At 39.4% G+C, this 20,785-nt stretch overlaps 1 protein-coding gene across 4 annotated transcripts in view; it reads left to right on the forward strand.

Annotated features, from left to right (window-relative positions):
• PLGRKT (plasminogen receptor with a C-terminal lysine) overlaps window positions 1-20,785 on the forward strand; it is a 51,176-nt gene that overhangs the window by 4,920 nt on the left and 25,471 nt on the right. Inside the window, exon 4 of one of the 4 annotated variants that reach the window (XM_057724028.1) lies at window positions 5,154-5,266. The exons of the other annotated variants lie outside the window; for them this stretch is intronic. Within the exon in view, the coding sequence (XP_057580011.1) occupies window positions 5,207-5,266 (60 nt within the window). The 5' untranslated portion in view covers window positions 5,154-5,206. The remainder of the gene's footprint in view (window positions 1-5,153; window positions 5,267-20,785) is intronic. 4 annotated transcript variants of the gene reach the window in all.

The following is a 20,785-nucleotide window of genomic DNA, read 5'->3' on the forward strand; positions in this document are numbered from 1 at the left end:
ACCTTTGAGCTTGGGGAATCTGCTGCTTTTCTAGTGAATGAGGAGCTGGTGGAGTTGAGGTGGAGAGAACTTTAACCCCTTCCTCAAGGTTGTTCACTGCAAACACAACCTCAAGAAATGGCCAGAATAATGAGCAGTCTGGGCCTTGCATTCTTGGCTTATCCAGAATGTGTGGGGCTATTCAGAGACCATGGCAGATTGCCCCTCAGTGCGATTGACCAGAGCTTTGAGAACAGCCTTGACTTCTGCCCACTAATCCCAGTGACCACTATAGCTGGTGCTGAGGGGCAAACTAGCAGGAGCCTTATCAGCACCATTAGTTTTCAGCTTAGCTGAATCAAAGGTGAATCAGGCCTAGGCATTTAGGACAGTCTCTGTGATCCAAGGGCCTACTGAGCCAGTAGCTTTGCTTCAGAGGCAGAGTGAGGGATAAAGTTTTCCCCAAAGGGTAGCTACTACTCCTTTATGCAAAACTGAGATGACACCAGGGCCTGGCTAGCCACATCCTCAAGTACATTATTTTCATTTGACCAGCAAATGGGTGCTTTCCTTGTAGTTGTCATGTCCTAACTGACCCACCCCAAAAATGGGGATGTCAGGCCTGAGAGTCACAAATTCTCCAGGGGTTAGGTGTTCATTTTTAACAGGAGCACAGTAATAGGCCAATAACTGCCTCCCCATTTTGAAAGGGGTATGTTATGGGTTTGTGTCCCACCCCCCACCCATATGTTAGAGTCCAAACCCCCACTACCTCAGAACGTGACCTTATTTGGAGATAGAGACTCAACAGAGGTAATCAAGTTAAGACGAGGTTATTAGGGTGGGCCCTAATCCAATGACCTGTGTCCTTATAAATTTGGGCTCAGAGACATGCATGCAGGGAGAATGCCATGTGAATATGAAGATACCATCTACAAGCCAGGAAGAGAGTCCTGAAACAGAGCCTTCCTTCACAGCCCTCACAAGGAACCAACCCTGCTGACACCCTAACCTTGGACTTCTAGCCTCCAAAACTGAGACAATATATTTCTGTTGCTTAAACCACCCAGTATGTGGTACTTTATTATGGCAGCCCCAGAAAACTAACACAGGATGTTTTTGGTGCCTGTCTCCAGCATGTGGCACTGCTGTACTGGGCAGTGGCCACTGGAGATGGCTGTGATTTTCTCTTTTTCTCCCTGGGATTCTGTATTGTTTCTGGTGGACCACTTGGAAGGGGTCAGAGAATCCCTGAATGAGAGAATGTCCTCTTGTCCCTATGAATGTTTACAATAAAAGGAAGTAACACAAAATACATTATACATTTATATTCAGGGGACACAACTGCAGTATGCTGAATCAGCTCAATGTACTTTAATTTCCCTTTCTCACTGCAAACCGCTCAAACCCTATCAGTTGAATTTTGCTCTATGGGAATACAGATCAGAGATTTTAACACAGGTACTTCAGGCGTTATCATGACAGTTTCAGGAGATTAGACTGTTTCCCAGCTGGGGGAGATAGGGAATACAAATGTGTTTTTGCCCTTTGGTTTCTCATCCTGGAATTTGTATTGCTTCCTCCTCCAGGCTCCCCTGGGTCCTGGAGAGCCCTGGGGCTCAGGGGCATCATTCCTTTAGCCAACACTGGTGCCAGTGCTCTGCCTGGCATCCTCAGCACTTTGGGCCACCCTGGCACTTAGCACAGCCTCCCTGTATGGGACCGAGTACACATGGGTACCCACACCCAACAGAGCCGTAAACATTGAGTCCCTGCTCTCCCTCCCTGAAGTCCCCTGGCCCACTCAGCCTTCTTCCCTAAAGCAGTTCAAGTTGGAGGAGTGGAGGAGGGAAAGAGCAGCTCGGTGCCAGACAGCAAGGGTTTGAATTCTCTCTGTTTCAAAGAGCCTCCCGCCAAGAGACTCAGCAAATTTGTAATGTATTTTGTCTATGCAAAGTTCTATATCCTCATTGCTGACACCATTATTTCAGCTTGACCCATCAGCCATAGCCACGTTGCTTGCCTTTTAGCTGGGGTGTGGGGCTTGCTGCCCCATTGCTGTCATGATAACATCCTTTCCTTCTCCCACTCTAGAGGAGAAGTGCCACAACAAAAGCGCCATCTGGGAGTCTTCTTTGGACCCCGCCTTTTGTTTCTCAGCCTCATTTAACACAGAAGACAGTGAGAGAGCTTCACTCTACCCCCCTACTCTCACCACCACTTACTTACAGATCTCAGGGAGCCTTCTGATATCCTCTAACCCGACCAACAAGGGCCCTTCTCCTATCTCCTCCAGAAAGCCATCTCTATCAGCATCTTATCCTTGTCACCCAAACTGTCAGGCCCCCTGAAGAATCTGGGATTTTACCCTACTTGCAAGTTAACAAGTTAGCCTGTTGCTGTTTCACAGATGCTGGCAGAAGACTTTGTCACTCAGAGCACGAGAAGCCTGAGCAGGGTGTTGCTGCTAGTTTTCTGTGCACTCCAAGCCCCATGGGGGTGATGCAGGTGGGCCTAGTTGGATGCTGAGGTGCATGCATGGGTTTGTGACATAGGTGAGGAACAGTGAGCTTGTGGAATCTATCACTTTTGTCATGAATGGTGAGCAAGGCTGCCCTTTGACTGGGAAGAGATGTTACTTCATCTCTTAAAGTTGCTCACTGCAAACACAACCCTGACAAATGGCCTGGGCAAAGAGCAGCCAGGGCCTGCATCCTTGGCTGACTCAGCAAGAATGCTCACGGCCCATGGCACATTGATTCTTCTAATACATGTGTTGGTTAAGATAATTAGTTTTCCCTTGATGACCAGGATATACTTTACCATTTATCTTTTGATTTCAAGGAAGGATGACAAAAAAATATAGATCAACACAGTTGAAGCAGCCTTCCAACCCTAAAGCTGCTTGAGTTCTCATCCTAACTGGTGCGGCCAAGGGAGAAACATACTTATTTGTAGCAGTTTTGGAAGATTGGGTTGGTCCTTGAATGTTCCTCATTTAAAGAAACTTGGGACTTCCCTGGTGGCACAGTGGTTAAGAATCTGCCTGCCAATGCAGGGGACACAGGTTCGAGCCCTGGTCCAGGAAGATCCCACATGCTGTGGAGCAGCTAAGCCTGTGTGCCACAACTACTGAGCCTGCGCTCTAGAGCCCATAAGCCACAACTACTGAGCCCACAAGCCACAGCTACTGAAGTCTGCGCACCTAGAACTTGTGCTCGGCAACAAGAGAAGCCACCGCAATGAGAAGCCCGGGTACTGCAATGAAGAGTAGCCCCCGCTCGCCACAACTAGAGAAAACACGCACGCAGCAATGAAGACCCAACACAGCCAAAAAATAAATTAATTAATTTAAAAACCAAGAAACTAAACATCTAGCATCATTTTAAGTCTTAGAGCTATTCTCTTTTTTTATAAAGAAATATTTTATATATACAAGAGAATATATTTATAAATTATGAAGCATAATAAAATCAACACCAATGAATCCATCACTAAATTGAAGAATTATATTATCACAATACCCCTGAAGCTACCTATGGGTTCCTCCCTATATGCTGAGTGAACCCAAACAGCTAAAGCTGGGCTGGAATGTCCCAGAGTCCCTAGAACCAAGCATGACTCTGAAAATGGAAGGAATGGGCCACTTGGGTGGGAGATGGCATGTAAATTCTTCAAAGGGAAGGTTTTAAAAACCCCAGTTGAAACACCAGGCCTACTAATATCTGTAGCCTGTGATGTCATGTCTTTTGGCTCTTTTCCTATTTTATGGCACTTCAATTAAAAAGGGTAAATAGAAGAAATAAAGCAAAACATTTATTAAAAAGAAGTCTAATAACTAGAATCCTTTTCCCAGTGGTTTTTTTTAAGTTCTACTTTTTTTTTTTTTTGGTAAAAAAAGATAAATTGTAACTTGATAATTCCATATTATTAGTGTTTTTGTTGTTGTTGTTATTGTTTTCAGAAGAAAGGACCAGAATTAGAGATTCAGCTACCTCTTATACCAGTGGCCAGGTTCCCAACTCTGGCTGTGTATTTGACTCAGAGGGGCTTTTGAATGTACAGGTCCCACCCCAGGCCAATCAGATCTCTTCATGGCCGGGCATGTAGTTGTTTTAAGCTTTCCAGGGGACTAAAATGCACAGCCTGGGTTGAGAACCTTTGCCCTTTCCTTTTGCTACATAATTGTAATTGGTGATTTAATATACCATACATTGGAGATAAAGCCAAATAAGTTTTCAATTTAAGTAAGTTAATCATGAAATTAAATCAATCACTGGAGTCTGGTTAATAAAAATTTATAAAAGGCTTCAAATCAAAAAGGTTCCTTTTTCGAGGATGGAAGATGCCTTAGAGGACTGGGGCGGGGAGGGTGGGGGGGACTCGAGGGGGGAGAGTCAAGGAAGGGAGGGAATACGGGGATATGTGTATAAAAACAGATGATTGAACCTGGTGTACCCCCCCAAAAAAATAAATAAATAAATAAATAAAGGTTCCTTTTTTATTAACAACTTGGTTCCTGTTCAGCGTAGGGTATTCACACTACTCAGTATAATAATGTTTTCAGATCATCAGCAAAAGTCAGTTTCCCACTGCTTTGTCTCGCCTCTGTTACTGAGGCTAATGAATGGATGGCTGCACTCAGTAAGCCAAGTATCAATCAGATAAAAATGAATATTTCCTTAAAAATGCCACTAGATGGCACACCTAAACTAATTTTATATGACCTAAGTGGCCAGAAAAGCATTTTGATGTTATAAAATAGAATAGAAACTGGAAGTATAAAGCAGAAAAAAATGACAGAAGATCCCGTGGATCTTTGCTGTGCTGTAGTGCTTTGCAGGCAAAGCAATCATGGTCTATGTATAAGATTAGTAGGGCAGTTTATTCATTGTTCACTATGAGCAGGGAACAAACTAATGACTTAAAAAAATACACGAGAGCCAGCCTTTGACCTGTAAGTCTATGTAGTGTTTGGTATTAAGGAAAGAGATATAGTTATAAACCAAAAATGTAGTTATTTAATATGCATGAAATAATGTGCTACATGTTAAATAGGATTCAGAAGTGTATAAGGTACGGGCTCTATATTCAAGGAACTTCTCATCTTATTTGATGGTAAGAGGGTGAGGAAGGCTGAAAATAATCAGATGTTTGTGGTATGAATGTGGCAGGTAGAAGAATGACCCCCTAAAGATGTCCACACCCTAATCCCTGAAACCTGTGAATGTATTACCTTATACGGCAAACGGACTTTGCAGATGTGACTGTGGGAACAGACCTTGAGGTGAGAAAATTATCCTTGATTATCAACGTGGACTCAATCTAAACACACGAATTCTTACAAGTAGAGAGTTAAAGACAAAAGAGTCAGGGAGATGTGATGTTGCTTACTTTCAAGATGGAGGAAGGCACCCCCAGCCAAAGAATGCAGGTGGCCTCTAGAAGCTGGAAAATGCTAGGAAACAGATTCTCCCCTGGACTGTCCGGAAAGGAACACAGCCCTGCAGACATCTTGATTTTAGCCCATTCAGACCTGTGTTGAACTTCCAGTGTCCAGAAGTACAGGTTAATAATCTGTGTTGTTTTAAGCCACTAAGATGGTAGTAATTTGTCTACACAGCAGTATATGCTAGGGTTATTTCTTCAACATAAAATATAGTGTAGGCTCAAAAAATGCCTTTTCAAGAATATAAAAATTAAAATAGCAAATAATAGCAGATAATTTACGAGAACTTGAAATTGCTTAAACCCCTATAACTCCCAATATCTATAATTCTTGTGCCCTCCCATCTGTTTTTTTGAGTTGAGAGCTGTGCTAGCATCTTCGAATAAAAAGGGCTTGATGTTCTGAGGAAAGCAAGAAAGTACAGTGTTTGCTTTGTATAGAGTCTTGTGGCAACAAGGAAACCAAAATGTAGAGCAGGTAGTGAGGAGGATAGGAAAGCAGCCAACTCCATCTATAGCAGAAGGATGCCCAAGTGGGAGTTGGCTCAAGAACTAGAAGGGGATTTAACCAGGAAGTGCCCTGGAAAAAGAGGCAGCATGATCAACACAAGTTCACCCACAGTGGGAGCTACAAGGAAGGCTACAACAGCTTGATTCTTTTTTTAAATTAATTAATTTATTTATTGGCTGCGTTGGGTCTTTGTTGCTGCGCATGGGCTTTCTCTAGTTTCCGCGAACGGGGGCTACTCTTTGTTCCTGTGCGTGGGCTTCTTATTGCAGTGGCTTCTCTTGTTGCAGAGTACAGGCTCTAGGTGCGCGGGCTTCAGTAGTTGTGGTGCATGGGCTTAGTTGTTCTGAGGCATGTGGGATCTTCCTGGACCAGAGATCAAACCCGTGTCCCTTGCATTGGCAGGCGAATTCTTAACACTGCGCCATCAGGTAAGTCCCCAACAGCTTAATTCTTGTGCCTGAATTCACAACTGTCTTCATCTTATCCCTCTGAAACTCATTTCTGCCTGAGGCCCCATCCTGGTTACCTGCTCTTAGCTTCCCCCTTCTGAGATTCTTTTTTTTTTTTAATTGTGGTAAAATACGCATAATATAAAATTCGCCTTTTTAAAGTGTGCAGTTCAGTGACATTTAGTACATTTACAATGTTGTGCAACCATCACCACTGTTTAATTCCATAACATTTCCATCGCCCCCAGAAGGAAACCCCATACCCATTAAGCAGTCACTCCTCATTCCCCCTTCCTTTCAGACCCTGGCAACCACTAATCTGCTTTCTGTCCGTATGGATTTGCCTGTTCTGGACATTTCATACAAATGGAATCAAACAGTATGTGGTCTTTTGTGTCTGGCTTATTTCAATTAGTATAATCTTTCCAAGGTGCATCTGTGTTGTAGCATGAATCACTACTTCATTCCTATTCATAGCTAACTAATATTCCATTGTTTAGATATACAATATTTTGTTTATCCATTCATCAGTTTAAGGACATTAAGATTGTTTCCACTTTGGTCTGTTGTGAATAGTGCTGCTGTGGAAATTCTTGTACAAGTTTTTGTTTGAACACTTGCTTTTCAATTCTTTTGAGCATATATACCTAGGAGTAGAATTGCTAGATCATATAATAATTTTACATTTAATTTATTTAGGAACCACTAAATATTTCCCACAGTGGCTTTACCATTTTACATTCCTACAACAAAGTATGAGGGTTACCATCTCTCCAACATTCTCGCCAATACACGTTATTTTCCTTTTTATTTTTTTTAAATTCTTGCCATTCTAAGTGAGTTTGCAGTGGTATCTCACTGTAGTTTTGATTTGAATTTCCATAATGATTAATAATAACATTAAACATTTTTCATGTGCTTGTTGGCCATTTGCATATCTTCTTTGGAGAAACAGCTCTTCCAGTCCTTTGCTCATTCTAAATTGGGTTGTTTGTCTTTTTCTCAATTTTGTTGTAAGAGTTCCTTATATATTTTGGATACTAGATCCTTATCAAATGTAAGATTTGCAAGTATTTTCTCTGATTCCGTGGATTGTCTTTTTACTCTCTTGACAGTGCCCTTCGATGCATGCAAGTTTTTAATTTCTATGCAGTCCAATTTATTTTTTCTTTTTTTGCATGTGCTTTTGGTATCATATCTGAGAAAGTGTTGCCAAATCCAAGATTATTAAGATTTGTACCTATGTTTTCTTCTAAGAGTTTTATGGTTTCAGCTTTTATATTTAAGTTTTTGATCCATTTTGAGTTCATTTTATATATGGTATGAAGTAGGGGTCCATTTTCATTCTTTTGAATGTGCATATCCAGTTATCTCAGTTCATTCTTTATGAACATGAAGTTAGACACTGCACAGTAAAGGTTAGGAATCACATAGTAAGTCTGTTACTGACTAAGATGAAGAAGCTGTTCACCTGGGTCCAGGCCCTCTGAAATGAGCACCTTGACCTCTTAGTAGTCTTCAAGTGTCTGAACGTCAAGATGATGGCAACCTGCTAGTGTTTTTCTTTACCAAAGTTGGAACGAATGGAAATAGTTAATTTAACTCGACTATGAAGGATTGGGTCTAAATGCAAAGAATATACTTAAATGAATTTCCTGACTTTTAAAGAGACTTCTAAAAATGTTCAGCAAGTCTCTTTAAGTGTGCGACAAGATATTAGTATGTCTGGAATCACTTAGAGGAGTTAATAAAAACACTGAGATTTCCTGTATACTGTCCATGTTGAGAAATGGTACGAAATGAAAGCAAAATAATTAATAAAAGTCATTGGGGACTTCCCTGGTGGTGCAGTGGTTAAGAATCCGCCTGCCAATGCAGGGTTTGATCCCTGGTCTGGGAAGATCCCATATGCTGTGGAGCAGCTAAGCCCATGTACCACAACTACTGAGCCTGAGCCCATGAGCCACAACTATGGAAACCCGTACACCCTAGAGCCTGTGTGCCACAATTACTGAAGCCCGCATGCCTAGAGCCCATGCTCAGCAATAAGAGAAGCCACTACACTGAGAAGCCTGTGCACTGCAAAAAAGAGTAGCCCCCGCTCGCCACAACTATAGAAAAGCCCACCCACAGCAACAAAGACCCAACGCAGCTACCCCTGCCCAAAAAAAAAGTCATTGGTACCATAGACACTACTTTCTGCAAAGGTAAACAAATGACAAAGAAAGGTCAAAGGACCAAGTTGATCCTTTGCTTCCTTTCCCTTCCATGCAGACAGTGGGTCCAGGACCTTTTCTACAGTCAGTTCTCCCGGGGGGACACAGGTTTTTAATTTGTTCACAAACTTAAATGAGACCAGTGAATCCAGTTATACATGATCAGAAAGCTTTTCCTTTTAGTTTCCTCCCTCAACTACAATTCTATTTTCATAAATCTAATCAGAGTGAATTTTAATTTATTTTTAGTTCTTCATTGCTTGAGCAAGCAGGGGATGGGGGGGGTCACTTTACTTATTCATTAACTTTGAGCACTTATTGAATGCCTAGTATATATGGGGTTTTGGGTCCAAAACTATTAATGAAAAAATGATCCTGTGTTTTAATAATTATTTTTGCCTTCCTCTATAAATCTTCATAATATGTACATAGTGTACACACACAAACACACACACTCCCTCTTATTTCGAAAAGAATATAAGGTAGGCTTGCTGTTAAAATCTTTAGACTTCTCGTGTATCTTGTGTCTAGTTCATTTTCTTCCTAAAGATAACTGACAATACAGGGCAGCAGGAGAAGGATTTTAGAGAGAAAAAATAGCCCCATAAATATCCTTAATATTTAATTAATATAAGGGGGGCAAGCTAAAGTGTTATTATTCTTGAATAAATTTACTAAAATGCAGAATATCAGTGAATCCAGATTTTCAGAAATGTTTTAGTTTGAAATAATTTTATATTTGCAGAAAAGTTGCTAAGCTAGTAGAAAGTTTACATATTCCCTTTGTTTAGTTTTAATATTAACAATTTACAAAATCATGGCAGTGATCAAAAGCAAGAAATTAACATCAGTACAATACTAGTAACTAAATTATTGATCTTTCTGAAATTTCACCAATTTTTCTCCTAATATTCCTTTTCTGTTCCAGGGATCCAAGATCTCACATTGCATTAAACTGTTGTTTCTTCTTAGTCTCCTTTGGTCTGTGACAATTCCTCATTCTTTCCTTGGCTTTCATGATAAGTACATTTGATAAGTGCTGGTTATTTAGTATAATTTCTCTCACTTTGGGTTTTTTCCAATGTTTTCTCATGACTAGATTGAGTTTGTACATTTTTTTACACACTCTCATAGGCACTTCTGATCCCAGTGGGCATGCTCAGCCTTGAGACATTAAGAGACCTTAGCAAGTGTCCCTTCCAGAGCCATGGCAGAACCTAAGTCATTCCAAAAGATCCCTATGGTCCAGAGGAGCCTATGTGCCACCTTGGTACTAAGAGGAATCGCTTCTTCTCCTCTTGTTCATTCCTTTTGCACATATGAGATATATATATATAGACATATATATCTATATCTCTATCTATTCTTTTTCAGATTCTTTTCCATTATAGGTTACAAGATACTGAATATAGTTCCCTGTGCTACACAGTAGGTTCTTGTTGTAAGATACATACTTTTTAATTAATAAGCATTAAACTGTTAACAGTGCTTCTGGCAATTATAGATTTAGTGTAATACTCCCGAAGCAGTATGAGATACATGCTAAAATTACAAATTAAAATTTGGGGTCAGACTTTGCCCTAAATCTGCACTAACTGAATTCTCTGACTAGTTGGTAATTTATTTTTTCAATTCCTACCTGGGTCTGTACACCAAATGAAATGAGAAGTGTCTTTACTGACCACCAAAGAGAAAAGACCTAGAATGCAAGCATGTTACGTGGAATTTACAACAGAGCAGTTGCTTCTTAAAATTGATGTCTGCTTTCAGATATAGATATTAGAACCACAGAGAAGTTATAAAGCTACAACTTATATGCTATCTAGAGCAAAGTTAAGCTAAATACTGGCTTCCAAATATCTAGTTTCTTCAGCTAAAATAATTAACAGTATAACATCAAGTTGAAGTAAATACTCATTTATTTCATCCATGAGCAGTATGTATTAGTCCCTAGGTAAAAGGCTCTGAAAAAAACCTGAAGATAAAATTTTCTTGTTCATTTGTAAAGCTTATTTGATATACTGGAACCATTTCTAATGTTTTTATGGGGTACACGCCATTGAGTTGTACTAGATGTGTGAACTGTCTTAATTTTCTGCTATGGATCTGCTATTTCAAATGCCATGCAACAGACAGTAGTGTTAGGCAAAGTTTCAATGTGAACAAATTGATGTAGTTTTACAGAGAAGCATGATCTAAAACATAATATTTAAAGCCCTTCCTGCACTTAAACTTCTTATCGCTTAAATTATTCTTCATGTTTTTGACGAACGTCTGTTAATTTTCACGTTTGAACTTATAGTAATGTCTATTGCACAGACTGGATAATAGAACACTAAACTTCTGTACTTGAAAATGACAGCCTTAAAAGCTCATATCAACCACACACACACACACAAAGAGGTACAGTAAACTCCAGTAATAGCAAATTTTCCTTCCTTTCGAAAATAAAGTTTTAAAGTCAAAACATTATTTTAAAACTCTAATCCAATATTATGATCTATCTAACTTGGTTTCTGGGATTTTTAAAGATAAATTCTCCCAATACCTCACTTCTACACTTGTCCGGAAACTTAGGCATTTGCAAAGCAATGCCTCAGAATGTTTCTAGAAAAATATGTTAGAATTACATTAACTTTGCTGCCTAGCATTGTAATTGACATGTTCTCATCTCCATTTGCTTCTTATTAATGTTTATGTATAGAACTCCAAAGAGACTATTCTGATACTGCTTTATTAATTCCATGGTTATTGAACACTGACCACGTGCCAGGCCGTGTGCTAGTCAATGAGGATATGAAGATGAAAAGACGAAGTTGAGTAATTGTGTTATGTTCTGAAATAGTTCATGTTATTTTCACAGAGTGCTTTTCTTGGAAGAAGAAATGGTTGGTCATTTTCAGTAAAGAAAAATTTTGTGCTCTCTTTGAATCTATTTGGTAAATTAACGTTAGTTTTAAGTTTATGGTTAGGATAAGTTTGGGTATATTTAGAAATTAGAAAATGTGTAGGCTAAGTTTTAGATTTATTACATTAATGGTAACATACAATATTTAGAGTTTGGAATTTTGTTATGTATGGGCACATTCACTTGATTTTTAAATCATTGTACATGGCTCAGACACTGAATTATATAGTATAAAATATTTATTTTCAGTTCTGCACCCAAAAAGAAAAATATTATTTTGAAGTCACATTTGTTTTGAGGAAAAATTGAACATGAAGACTTCAGAACTTAAAAAAATTAGAATAGGTGATTATCAGTGTTTTCCCTCTCTTGAAAAATCTTTCTGTGATCATATGTATCTTTATAATATACACAAACAAATAAACAGGAAGAGCTGCAGTTGTAAATGCTGTACCTTAGCATTAGCAACTGCCAGTCTACACATAGGCTTCTGGTAAAAGGTTTTTTGCACATATTATAACAAAAATCAGTTCCACCGTAAAAGCCAATTGGGAATGTATATTTTAATAGAATATTTTGCTTGTCTTTAGTATTTAAATATTTGCATATTTAAAACCTTTAGGAACTTGAAGGCAAAAGAAACTCCATTAGGTTAGATTTTTTTTTAAAAATGTGTTAAAATTGATATATTTCTAAGTAACACTCTGTTGGTGTGCCTCTTTAACAAGTACATCAATTAGAACTTTCATTTGCAATATAACTCTCAAGAACCAGAAACCCCAATTGCACAGCTATGAAAAAAGGGGAAAAAATTCTGCCTGTGTGATAGATAAAAGGGAAGAGACAGGCTTCCAGATTATAATGCTGTCACAAGAGGACAAAAGAAAACGCAACTTCTTGAAGTTGTGAATAGGGATTATTATTATACAAAGGAATGTGCACTGTTCTAAAGATGTTCTTAAATTTAACCTTTTCTTTTCACTTTCTCTTACATTATTTTCTGCTGTATGAGTTCATAGTTTCTTTTTTCCTGAGTAGTGCCCTTACTTTCTAATGAAATTGCTCCATGTTTCTGCGAAGTTACCTACAGAAGAGATGAGAACTACTAACCAGGCTTTCAGTGATTTCTGGTTTAAGTAATATCCTGGGTAGCTTTCTTGCCAGTTATTGTAAATAAACTAATATCATGCCTCAGAGTAATGATCACACAGTCAGGTAAGATTCTTTTTTCAGTTACATGCTTTTATAGCTTACATAAGTACGGGGAAACCCAAACAAACTTGTTGCCCAACCCAGTAATTTAACCCGAACCTTAATATAAGTCTGTCTGCTTAATGTGTGTGTGTAGGCACTTAACTACCATTATTTCTTGAGTAATTCTCATGAAAATTGATAAGGAACCCCCCTTCCCCCCCCCCCACTTTTGTATACAGCAACTATTTGAAGATAATCTTTCACAGAGTTTTCTTTTAGCAAAATCTTTTCACAGCTAGGAAAATCTAAGTGTGATATTTTGAGTATTATGTTTTGTTGTAATAATGGTTTGCTAATAAAATAATTAGTGAAATAAAACATGTCTGAATCTGTCATTACTGCAACCTTGTAGAATGGGCAGAATGGGAGAGCCTCTGCCCCTAATCTCTACCTGCTGAGCAAACATCATCTTCACATAGGTGTCTCTTGCAGCCAGCAACAGCTCAGATTGCTGTTTGGAAATAGTTCAACTTTAGGCTCTATCTCAGGCAAAAAGAGATTTGATGAATAACAGACATGTTAAATTGGTGCTACAGGGAACTGATGGTGAATTTTGTCTACAGCATCCAATATTTGATTCCTTTTTCTAAATGAAAAGTTACTTTAAATTTATTTATTTATTTTATTTATTGGCTGCGTTGGGTCTTCGTTGCTGCACACGGGCATTCTCTAGTGATGCCAGCGGGGGCTACTCTTCATTGTGGTGCACAGGCTCCTCATTGTAGTGGCTTCTCTTGTTGTGGAGCACGGGCCCAGGCGCATGGGCTTCAATAGTTGCAGCACATGCGCTCAATAGTTGTGGCTCATGGGCTGTAGAGCACAGGCTCAATAGTTGTGGCGCATGGGCTTAATTGCTCTGTGGCATGTGGAATCTTCCCAGGACAGAGCTTGAACCCGTGTCCCCTGCACTGGCAGGCAGATTCTTTACCACTGCGCCGCCTAGGAACTCCCCCCTTGTTCTTTATTTCCTTACATTTTGACATTTATTTTGCTTTTTTCCTCAGTGACTATGTTGCCTCCTCTACTTTCTCTCTCCTCATCCCACAGTTGATCAGCAAGTAATTTCAAAAACCTCAATCACTACATCAAAAAGTCGAGACCATTAGGCCTTTGAAAAATTCACTTAACCAAATAAATTATAACTAATATGTTCACAGTTCCTTAGGAATGCATTCATATCTATGAAACTAGGTGTTAATAATAAAATCAGCAACACTAGTTAGAGGGCTGAACTATGGAGATGGGCATTCTACAGATTTATTGATTGAAGGAGAATGAATCTCTGTAAAACCTAAGATTCTTTCCTTCCCAAATCATCCAATGTCTAAGTACAGTAATCAAAATTCAGTTTTTTTTATGATCATTTCCATGAAGATACAGGTTTGTATTTGATTAGCCTTTTTGTTATCACCAATCATATAAATCTTTAAAATAAAAATATATGCTCTATGGAAACTACCCAGGAAGAACTAGTTTCACCTTAAATCAACAAATGGTTAAATATTATTAGAAGGAAATTACTTGATTCCTTTAGTTTGCTGGTCTTTATTATCAGCTTATTAAAGCAATAAAAACCTGAATATAAACTACAAACTAGTAACAGAATATCTGGAACCAAAAGAAAATAATAGATAAGGAAAAAATGAAAATTGTTAGTTCTGTTAATCTATAGTTCCCTTTGAGAAAGCACATATCATCTGTTGCTAAATAAAAAGATTAATGTTGAAAAACCATATTAAATTATAGAAGAAACTGCTTTGAGGGGTATGTATAGTTGTGAAAAAATAGTTATAATTATTTATACATGCCTTAGTGAGATTTTTATAGCAACATTATTTAACTGCTAGAGCTAATTTTTAAAAAAATTGATACCTTTCACAGTAACTATGCTAAAAATCAATAGGAGGTATAAGAAATACACAGAAGCCTTTTAAAATTTATTTTATATTATTATGAATGTTCATTGTTCAAACCAGCTATTTCTTATTATTGAGTAGATGATAAAAGAAAAATAAAGAATACTGTTCATCACCCCCTGCCCCAGTTTCCACCAACTGAGAGGGAAAATGAAAATGGCAGGGTGAAGTCTCTTTACTATAATATTGCAAATAATTTTTTAAATCCGTGAATTGTTTTAATAAAGAAATGTGGCTGATACTAATAGCTAATTTTTACTGAGTGCCTATTAAATGTCAGCCCCTATTCTGGGCATTTTAGGTATTCTCTTATTTTTTTTCATGACAACCTAGTAAGGAGATCCAATTATTATTCCCATTTTACAGATGAGGAAACTGAAGCCCAGAGAGGTTAAGTAGCTTGCCTAAAGTCACGCAGTCAGTATATAGTGGAGCCAAGATTCAAACCAGGGAGTATGACTATAGTATTTGCACTTTTACATAACAATACTTGTCTCTTTCTGCTTCAAGTATTTATTTGCAAACATATACAAAAGCCCAGAGTTATTACCTAATATGCGAAGGTGCATTAACCTTAAACAATTTGGCTTATGAATATCTATGTAGTAATTACACAGTAATGATACAGTGAATAGGAAGTGTGAGTGGGAGTTTTAAGATAAAATTTAGCATAAGCGGTGGAAATAAGAAATATACCCTTCTGGGACTTATTGTCAATGAAAATTAATCTATATGAGCATATCAACCCTAAGCAATTAGTCAGAATTATGGTAGCATCTTTATTGAAAGCACCTATAGCAACTTGACAAATGTCAGTTAATTTATTCTGAGTTCTTCTCTAGAGCAGTCCTGAGGAGAGCAGATAATATAACAGTTATTGCCGTGTCTAAAATAGAAATGGGAAAAAACCAAAGGCAAGGAAAAATCAAGAGATTTATTCCACAGTGTTCAGCCTGTTTAAGTCTCATTTTGATTAAATCTTAGTTCCCCAGCATTGTTGTTCTAAGAGATTTGCTGCCTTTCCCCCTCTGGATCTCATAGTACAAATGTCAGAGCTCTAAGGAATGAGTTCAGTGCTGCCTGGACCAGGCCAACATCTCACCTCTGTGCATCTTTGTAGCTAAGGAGGTTGGCCTAGGATTGCCCAATTGAGGAGAACATGCTCACACCCTTCAGCATGTTAGCAGTGGGTAAGGGGGAGGCGGTGCATCCAAATTAGCTGTGAGGCTTCCCAACCAACCCTTCTTTCCCCAAATTTTATACTGAACCTAGTAAGTCACCAGCTTCAGGATGTCTTGGCTAGCTAAAGATTGAGGACAGCTGAGATGGACAGAGCATAAAAATCAATGCACATACCAGGACACCTTGCAGCTGCCTGCTTTGTTTCATGGTTCAACAGTTAAGGGCCAACCTTACCCTTGCTTCAAGGCCACAGGCCCTGCCTTTGACTCTGGAGGACAATCTCAAAAATGTGTGCTGCTGATCACAATCAACTCCACAGTTTCTCCCTGCTTCTGACCAGAGCCTCTAAGAGCTGCTCAATGTGACATCACCTTGTGCCCAACAGCACATCTTTTGTTTCCTACATGTGACGGACTACTTCTGTGGAATTTTCTAACAGAAAACCAACGTATGCTACCCTCATGAGAAATATTATGATAATCTAGATAGAATTAGTATTACAGTAGGTTATGACTTCCTTCTGTTATCTTCACCCTTTCCCCTCAGACAATGTTTTAGGACATCTTGGCTACTTTCTTTTCTACCCTGAGTAAACAAATGCCATCAATTGCGATTGCTTCAAAGAAAGTAATCTTATTTTGCTTTAGCACATATCAAAACCATATTGCTTCATTCCAAAGTTTACTCAAATCAGTGATTTTAGATAAACTTAATGATGCTTTACGCACACACAAACATTTAACCATTGGAGACATTTTAAAGTCTTTTGTGGCCAACATCAGTTCAGCGGATTATTTTTCTGGCTATTAGGATATGCTATGTATCCTTCAATAGCTGTTCTTAGAAAATCTTGCTACTTTGATATTTAGGGTAGGGAAACTTAGTAATGCAAGAGAACAAATATCCCTGTGTTACAATTTTCTGACAGTTGAGCATTATATTAATCAATAGATTTAAGTCATTTTATATTTCAAAGACATTTAAAAATTCCTCCACCAAAATGTTCCCACTTGACATGAGATGTGGAAGGCAGCACAGGTGTAGATTTGATTGGCCATCGTCATCCTTTGTTTCCTACACCCTTGGCTTGCCTTTTTACAAATATTATCTCTTAAGTCTCACAATAACCTTGCAAGGGAGGTGTTACTGGCTGCATTTTATAGGTTGAGGAAACTGCAGTGTAGAGTTCCAGCTTGAGATCAGATAACAAGTAACCAAGGGAGCCTGATAATCTGGGTCTCTCTGGCTCCAAAGCCACAGATCCCAACATGATTTGGTGAATTATGTAATGCCAGAGAGAATAAACATTGTAGAGCAAAGGTGAGAATGATGTAATAGTATTCACATTGTGCCCTTGGACCCCATAGGGATAGAGCCCAGGCAGGAAGGGTCTCCAGGCTTCACAACCTGCCTCTTTGACCCTCTCCGCCTGTTACTACTCTGTTTGGCCTCTCCTGTGATCTTTCACATACTGAAATTGGTCCAACAGCAGGCTGCCTTAATTCTGTCAACATGTCCAGGTCTTCCCCTGGCAATCCATGGTTTTACAGGATAATTTTACATGGAGACAGGCAAGCAAAATATAAATAAGGACTTAACTAGGTACAGAGTGGGCAACTGCAGGGATTCTAAACAAAAACACTCTCCTAGCCTGAGTCAAATGAAGGCTGGCAGCAGGGTTTCAGAACCTTCTAGACAGCTTGCATTGGGCCCCCTGATTCCACTGGGTTTCCACAATGAATATCTGACCTAAAAGATTCCTTCTTAGTGCTACTGGCCACACTCAACAACCTTCCTGGTTGTTTACATTTCAGACCCCTGGAAACTTCACCCTTGCTCCTTTCTCCTCCTTGATACTTCTCCTTGGCATTTCAGTTTTCCGGAGTGCATTCTGGCTAGGAGTTCCCATGGGGTCTGTCCCTCAGGGAAGGTCAGTCCTACTTACTGTGAAGCTAGTTTCTCCACTTCATCTTCATAATGGCTTTAGGTCACCTAGGAGAACACCATCTTATCCTGGCGTATGTGCCAGGATCTCTTCGCTCCAAGAGCCAGAAGCAAACTCCTGTCACCTATTTTTTTCCCTGGGCTCACTTTGAGTCACCCACTAATTTTCTATCTTTTTCATAGAGCCTCCAGAGAGCAGCTCAAAGCAGAGATGATGGGCATATCTAGGACTAAGAAATCAGGGTTCTCCTTGATCAGTTTACCCTCTCTGCCCACCTCCCCAGGCTCTCTTTGATAACTCATGACTCCGGTGTTGTCAGAGGAAATTGAAAGTCTTCCTGAAGCTTTTTAATTTCTCCCTCAAGCACATGTCATTTTACACAGAAACAAGAAAGAAAACTATCCCCCTGACAGCTAGGAGCTGATCTGGCACTGACAGCTAGGAGCTGACCTGGCACTATGAGCTAGTCCATGGTGTTCTCCTGTGGAACACAAGCAGTTTCACAGATCACCACCATCAGGCAAGACCACTCTCTAATCATGTCAGGAAACAGACAAAGATATGAACATTGTCCAAACTGCCGAATGACCAAGCATCCCCCAACCCTGACTAATATGAGTGCTGCTGCATCTTTACTGTTTACTATTTAGATCTGCTTGGTTCCTCTCACCTTCTAGACTTAAGATCTCCAATCATGGAATTACTCCCACTTCCTGGCAGCACCCAGTCCAGATGATCTTTGAACCTCCCTCAGATCACTTAACATAAGTCTATATGGTATAAATCTTTTTCTAATACCTCCTCACTGAGACTCTTTTTCTAATACCTCCTCACTGAGTTCCCTACAGTGTGTCTCCTTCACTGCAACAAGTCCATGAACCCTACTTTTTTTTGAGTATAGGTATGTTCCTGGTAGTCTTTAGCTGGAGGACATAGGTATTGCTATAATATGATAAATATCCACTGTTTATTTAGCACTTACTTTGTGCCAACAAGCTCTGTTCTAAGCCTTTTGTATATATTAACACCTGTAATCCTTGTTACACATCATGAAATGAACATGATAATTAGTCTCGTTTTGTTGATGAGGAAGCTGAAGCACAGGGAGGTTGAATACATGGTAGTCCTGTTTCCCTGAGGAAGAACATTTCCTCGTGCATTTGGGCAGTCTTTAAGCTACAGAACAGGCCAAGAAAACACTTCATTTCTGTATGTTCTCTAGGACTGAGGTGACTGAAGCCTAGGCTAGTTCTCTAGAGCTGTTCCAAATGGGGAGAAGATCCTTTCCACTTGCCCATCTTAAGCCAAATCCTCAAGGCCTGGGAGGAAAGAGTAGAAGAGTGAGCTCGTTTCTGAAGAACTTTTATTTTCTTCACTGCAAAACATGATCTCCTGCCAAGAACAATGATTTGATTTATATAGGTTTTAATGTGTATTCTCCATGATATTCTCCATATAGCCTATGATATTTGAACACTTACTATGTGACAGGCGTAGTTTCAGATGTTTCCTAGTCAACATAATTAATATCTCAGTCCTCACACTTAGTTTCTCAGCAACACAGTTGATCACTGATCACTCCCACCTTGAAACACATTCTTCAGTTCCTTTCTGGGAAAACACACCTTTTGGTTCTCTTCCTACTTCCCTGACAACACCAGCCCCAGTCCCCTTTGCCTCCTCTTCTCCCTAACTTCTGCACATTCCTGGAGTGGCCCTGGCTCAGATCACACTTGTCTTCTCTTCTCCATCTATACTTACTTCCTAGGAGAGAATCATCTAGTCTCATAATTTCAAATACCACCTGTATAACTGATGACTTCAAATTTCTATTGCTAGCCTAGACTGTGGCTATAACTATAGACTGCCTATTTGACAAATCCACCTGGATATCCACAAACATCTCAAAGTAACATATGCAAACCACAATTCCTCTTTCTCACCCATTCTCACCCCATTCTCATCCATCAAATCTGGTCATCCTGCAGGCTTCTCCATCTCTGTAAGTGGTACCACCATGCTGTGGTCAGGCTACAAACCTGGGACCACCTCTTACTCTTCCTTTCTCTCACATCCTTTATCCAGTCCATCAGAAAATCATTTTCAGCTCTAAATTCCAAACATATCCAGAATCCAAACACTTACCACCTCCACTGCTATCACTCTACTCCAAACCCCCATCTTTTCTTGGATTAGTGCTACAGCCTCCCAACTGCTTTTGCAGTTTTTACACTTGCTCCCCTACAACTTCTTATTTTCTTCTGATGTTGAAGTATATCATAGAGATAGTGAAGTACACAAATCTTGTGTGTAGAGCTCAATGAATCTCTACATAAGTTTATACATATAAAATTACCATCCAGATCAATATATAGAACATTTCCAACCCAGGAGGCTTCCTCCTGGCTTTCCCACTACTAAAAGCAGCCATTATCCAGACCTCTGCCTCCATAAATTAGTTTTGCTTTTTTTTTTAATTTAATTAATTTATTTATTTTATTGGCTGTGTTTGGTCTTCATTGCTGCACACGGGCTTTCTCTAGTTGCGTCGAGCAGGGGCTACTTTTTGTTGTGGTGCGCAGGCTTCTTGTTGCAGAGCATGGGTTCTAGGCGTGTGGGCTTCAGTAGTTCCGGCACATGGGCTCAATAGTTGTGGCTCATGGGCTCTAGAGCACAGGCGCAATAGTTGTGGCGCACGGGCTTAGTTGCTCCGCGGCATGTGGCATCTTCCTGGGGCAGGGATCGAACCCATGTCCCATGCGCCACCTAGGAAGTCCTAGTTTTGCTTTTTTTTAATGCTTCATATATATGGGATCATACAGTATGTACTCTTTTTTTTTTTTTTTTTTACTTTTTATTTATTTTTTACAATAAACTGCATATTAGAGTGTACAATTTGGTATCCCAGTCTCCCAATTCTTCCCCCCCCCCAACCCTCCACACTTTCCCCTTTGGTGTCCATATATTTGTTCTCTAC

The sequence above is a fragment of the Hippopotamus amphibius genome, chromosome 2 (genome assembly GCF_030028045.1).
Source record: "Hippopotamus amphibius kiboko isolate mHipAmp2 chromosome 2, mHipAmp2.hap2, whole genome shotgun sequence".
Lineage (NCBI taxonomy): Eukaryota > Metazoa > Chordata > Mammalia > Artiodactyla > Hippopotamidae > Hippopotamus > Hippopotamus amphibius.